Source organism: Hydractinia symbiolongicarpus, chromosome 11, assembly GCF_029227915.1.
Source record: "Hydractinia symbiolongicarpus strain clone_291-10 chromosome 11, HSymV2.1, whole genome shotgun sequence".
NCBI classification, from domain to species: domain Eukaryota; kingdom Metazoa; phylum Cnidaria; class Hydrozoa; order Anthoathecata; family Hydractiniidae; genus Hydractinia; species Hydractinia symbiolongicarpus.
The window spans coordinates 17,299,609-17,305,140 of record NC_079885.1 but is presented as its reverse complement, the minus strand read 5'-3'; the positions used below and the strand labels follow the sequence as shown (position 1 = coordinate 17,305,140).

The 5,532-nt window shown below is 32.3% G+C and overlaps 1 protein-coding gene and 1 long non-coding RNA gene across 3 annotated transcripts; both read right to left on the bottom strand.

Annotated features, from left to right (window-relative positions):
* Window positions 1-2,457: 2,457 nt before the first annotated feature.
* Window positions 2,458-4,550, bottom strand: LOC130613994 (uncharacterized). 2 transcript variants are annotated; one of them, XR_008975790.1, is made up of 4 exons: window positions 4,427-4,550; window positions 3,240-3,286; window positions 2,885-2,945; window positions 2,458-2,604 (listed from the first exon to the last, which is right to left on the bottom strand). It is a non-coding gene; the product is annotated as an uncharacterized LOC130613994 (long non-coding RNA). The 2 variants fall into 2 exon arrangements; XR_008975789.1 differs by having other exon boundaries at window positions 2,458-2,599; window positions 4,427-4,549.
* Window positions 3,431-4,420, bottom strand: LOC130613993 (uncharacterized). Its single transcript, XM_057435374.1, has one exon. It carries the CDS (start codon window positions 4,368-4,370, stop codon window positions 3,432-3,434), a length of 939 nt encoding a protein of 312 aa, XP_057291357.1. The 5' UTR covers window positions 4,371-4,420; the 3' UTR covers window position 3,431.
* Window positions 4,551-5,532: the final 982 nt, after the last annotated feature.

Genomic DNA, 5,532 nt, shown 5'->3' with positions numbered 1-5,532 from the left:
TTTTATATTTTCTTACTTCCAAGGTCATTTATCGTTTTCTCTGGGGTTTTTTTCTAGTTACTCCTATCTAGGTTGATTCCAATATCGTCTCTATTTATCTTGTCGATTCGAGTGTTTCAATTTCTTTGAGCCTTTCAAGTTTATTTTTAATTTTGCTTTTCATCGCGGTTTTTATAATGTATATATATAAAAAGATAATATTTTTTTTTTGAACAATTATTTATTCTTTATTTATAGTTTATTTATATTTTCCTTACTTTCAAGGCCATTTATCGTTTTCTCTGCTTTTTGTCTAGTTACAATTTAGGTTGATTCCATATATCGTTTCTTAATTTCTCGTCGATTCGAGCGTTTCAATTTCTTTCAAGCCTTTTCAGTTTTTCTCATCGCGGTTTTCTTTTTTATTTAATGTATATAAAAAAATTTATTTTTTGAACACTTATTTATTCTTAATCTATAATTTTTTTCATTTTTATATTTCATTTTAGGGAGAAGAACAATTTTGTACAAAATTGAACCCAAATAAATGTTAATAATAATAATAATAATAATAATAATAATAATAATAACATGTTACTTTTGCTAAACTTTATTTTTAGTCTGTCTTTTGTGTGCTTTTTCAAATTGATTTAAAATTTTTGTTTTAAAAAAGTCACAGTTAATTTATTTTATTGTTCTCATAAAAACCTTTGTGTAATGATATAAACTTTATTACACAAAAGTCACGGGTAATTAATTTTTATTACTCCCTTAAGCACGTGTCTATTGTCTACTTTTATATATATTGGTTTTATTTATTCCCGCTTGAATGGAATTAACAACAAAACGTTTTAAGGAAAAGAACAATGAATTTCGCTCACTATTTCGCTGTGTTTTATTCGGTATCTATAGTGGATTTTTCCACGGGACTAAATACTAGCTAAATATTAATAGCCGACGTAGTACACCTGAAGTCGGTAACATCTTCGTATTGGTTAGGCACTTCTTCCAGTGCTTGATTTACAATCTATAAAATGAAGATAGAATATTGTTAAATGCCCTAACACTTATTATTCGATTTCGAACGACCCCCTAGGTACCAGCCCCCACTCACCTCCTTAACACCCTTTTCTTTTCTTCTGCGTCATGAATTTTAGTTTTTCCTTATACAGAAAAATGGAAGGGATAGACCCAGGTAAAATTAATGCTTTTTTCTCCTCCCTGTGTAAAACAATTCGTTCTGAAATTTTCAGGAAGGGTAGAAACAATTTTCTTCAACATGATCAGAGCAAAACGTATACTCTGGACGCTTGTTCGATTACTCAACTTAACCCAAGCTGATTTTATTTTTGGATCCTTGGGCGGAAAGAAAAAATTTTTATCCTAGTTTTTCCGACTGTTGTTAGTATAATTCACAACAGCGCACCACGACATTATACTTCCTCTCAACCTTACTGAATGTGCAATCTGAGTCTAATATCTTTGTGTCGGGACATCTAGTAAAGAGGAAACTAATTTTGAATTTATAATTGGTTGGCTTTAGAGTAGCTGGAAACAACTATGCAAACCTAAGGCTAAAGTCATATTGGGCTTTAAGTTTTATTAGCGAATGCTTCTTAAGATTCGTGCAGAATTGGCAGTGTGTGTTGACTTTAATGTCTAGACACATCTCTTGCCTTCGATTTTATAATTCCATTTGAATAATTAATAAAAAGCGGTCTTTCACAACTCAGGGGGGTAAAAATACCAAAAATTTTAAATACCATTTCATTTATTTTGGTCAGTTTGGCGCGCTTCAGGTAAATACGTCACACGCGACATATTATTTCAGCCTCGCTTTAGTGCCCATCATCCACCATCCATATAAACAATTGAAGCGAGAGACCGAATGCGGTCTTTGTAAACAAAAATGAGATGTTGTTTAATTGGTTTTACGTTATAATTATTTGTTTTATAGAAATATAGAATTTAGTTACAAAGAAGAATTTTTTGTCAAAATTTTAGTTGATTTTTAATTTGACAGTTCCTTTAAATGTAAATATCTTGAGAACGAGCAGCTTTTTAAAAAAATCATTTCACGAGTCAGCAGGAATAGAAACTCTGTTTTTACAGTCAACTCTACTCAAGGCTATCAAAGATGTTTTTAAACAAGCCCATTGGTCAGGAAAAACTACATGGAATCAAAGATGTTAGTTATGGAGGAACTATCGTGGGAGTTATCGTGGTTACATTCGTGCTAACAAATTAATTTAAATCTAGCGAATATAACATTCCTCACAATAACTTGTTTTTTATACCCCTTATAGTTTGCCCTACTATCGCTATGTTACCAATTGAGATGACTCAACATTTATTCATAAAATTCAAATTACATTGCAGCCGAATTAATTCCTGACTGTTAATTTTTTTAATCTTTTCTGAAGAAAAAATCGATAAATTGTATTTTGAAGACGAAGGGAAAATAATAAAATAAGTCAATACAATTATAATTGTTTTTCTAATAATTTCTTTCCTAATTGAAATTACAGCAACAAATCTGGACAAAAGGTCCACCAAATCCAGCATTACCAATGCATTGAGGAAAATAATGGATGACGCTGTTGTCGTTGGAAAATGAATCCTGTACTGAAAGAGAAAAAAATATTTTTATAATATTAATATTGGTTACAGTAGTATATGGGCGTAAGGACAACTAAAAGACGCATCATTATAGACTTTAGTTGACAAAAAAAGCTTTTTATAAAAAGATTGGAAGATGCGAAATTTTTATAAAAATTGGATTAAGAAATGGTCGAAGGGTAAAAGAAAAAATGAAAAACTGTCAAAAAATCCACAAGAACCATTTGCAAAATAAAGGTTCTTTTTAGGCATCTTTTGACAGTTATATATGTATAAGTACTACAACCTTGAAATGAAAATTCTCTACATTTTAGCTGTAGCTAGTTATTCATATCTTCTAGAGGATTCTGTGTTCATAAAAGAAAACAATAAATTTATTAAAACACAATACTAATACCAGGAAAATTTAGTTTTAATACCCACTGGTCCAGTCCAGTTCAAAACTATTGATAGAAACACTTCAATTTTAAACCTGACAGTATTCTATTTTTACTTTATTTAATTTTCTTATTCGTTCCTGTTATAACAGCAGTGTCTTTGCACTACATTGACATTAATAGAGAAAGACTTAAGATTGCAAGTTTTGTAAGTGTCAAAACACCACTGTTATAACATAAAAACAAATAACTAAAAATACTAACCAAGTATCTGATAGTAGATAGAGTTTAGTATCAGATACCATAGCTTCCTGAAAAAGAAAAAAACTTTATCAATATATACACTTATATACAACATATTTACAATAACAACAATTGTGAAAATCATAGTTTGGGTTCGTGAAGTGAAATATGTTCTGGAATTATATGCATATGTACAATATTCTGTTTCAGTATTTACTTGGATCTCTGGTTACACTCAGCACACAATTCAATGGCAACTTTATTTTTAGATACATGCAAACATACTCCACCATCATATTCTGCATTAAACATTTCAACTGAAGGCATACGCTTGCCTGGTAAATGCTCCACAAATTTTGGCTGTTTTGCTTGAGCCTCAGAATTTTCTTTATTATGGATATTTAATTGAATTTCTGGAATGGTTGAAATTGATCTGACAAGTGATGACAGGATGGTTCTGTTATGAAGAACACTTCGTAGATATTTAACTTCATTTTCCAACACTTTAATTTTGTTCTCACTGATGCTTTTATCTGCAGCGAGTTTATTATTTCTGTTACGCAAAGATTTTATTTCTGCTTCCAAATTAGAAACATAACGTTTCTTTCGTTCACGATTTAATTTGGCCATTTCTGCATTTTTCCGTGATTTGTCCACCGTAACAAGTGTTCCATTTTCATTGACATATTTAAATTTGCTTTCATTAACATGATTCATTGCCAGAACCTCACTGGAGTTTCGTTTTAGTTGAAGTGGCACGTTCAATACATTAATTGAGTTAGCTTTAAACGATACCTTTTCATTATTTAGACCAACTTCAATTGCTTTTTCCTTTTCTTGATTATATAAATCAGAAATGGTGTGTGTTTTACTGTAAGAATGATCAAGCTCAGTGGATGTAATTGAACTTCCGCTGCTTATGCTACTACGCTTAAATAAGCTATTTACCTGTGCCGCAAAACACAAAGGAGAATCACTCTTAAAGTCATCAAAATTTGGGAGAAATTCGTTGCAACCTACTGAAATAACATCAACAACACCGCTGTCAGAACTGTGTGACGGAGTATACGTGATGTTGCTACAAAGATCCAATACTTCACTGTCACCAAAGATATCATCAAGTTTACAAGGTAAATCTTCGAAAAGATCCATTTCTTTAAGTAATACTAAGATGCCACGCAAAAAGGAAACTGAAATTAAGTTTTAACCTGAAGTCTTTTCTTCTTTTCTTTTCTTTCGTTTTGATTAAATCACCAACCACACACACCACGTACTTTTTGGCAAGAGAAAAAAATACGTTCTGGGAACGTTTTTTCGTCCGTGCACATTAGAAGTCTGGGGAGAGGTCGTGTAAAACACAGCTCCTGAATTCCCCGTTCCCTCTATACGATAAATGCACAATGCATTCTGGTAGTTGTAGTCAACAGCAAATTAGTAAATGTTTGCCCGCCATAGCGTAGTTTGTTTACATCTGTTAAATACGCAAACTACTATGGGCATAATTTATCTCCAACATTTAAAAATATAATTTTGCTATGGAAATAACGGAAAAAAGATTTAACGCCATTATATGATTCCATTTTTAAATAAGCAGTAGCACTGTTCCGAGCCATATTGTCCGGCCGACCCATGTTGTCCGAAGAACGGCAACAACCCATATTGTCTGAATCCAACTCATATTGTTGGGATAAGTAAAATACACTTATCGCTTGGTTATTTTTCAGAAAATTAATCTTTTGTTAATGCGGATTGTTGACACCCTGGGTAAGACCTTTCAACAAGATTCACAAGGTAACGCAAGTCACGTCCTCATCTAAACCTTTTTGGACAACATGGGCAGGCATAAAACCTCTATCCATATTGTCCTAAACTATCTCGGACAACATGGGCAGGCATAAAACCTCCACCCATATTGTCCTAAACCTTTTCGGACAACATGGGCAGGCATAAAACCTCTACCTACGTTTTCCTGAACCTTCTTGGGGACGGACGGACGGACAGACGTATACGGGCATTATAATATAGATAGTTGCAAAATAATTTAATATTACAAATTTATGCTATAATAATAAAAAAAAGTTTTTAATCTGAATAAATTATTTTGTTGTTGCCTTAAAAAAAGTGACAAAGCTGCAGTTTTCAAGTGAAATGACGTCATTTTTCGAAAAGGTTTAAACAGCGCAGTCCGGCCCTCTAAAGGCGATTTTGATGGCTTTCGCAAAAAGCTATTTATATCACGTGGCTTTGGTGCATTTTAATTGGATAGCACTTTGAGAACACGCGCAAAAGTCGAAGTAGAGTCGACTTTTGAAAC

Bases quoted from the DNA above. Each gene is read 5' to 3' on its own strand.
- LOC130613993 (XM_057435374.1), bottom strand. From the start codon at position 4,370: ATGGATCTTTTCGAAGATTTACCTTGTAAACTTGATGATATCTTTGGT.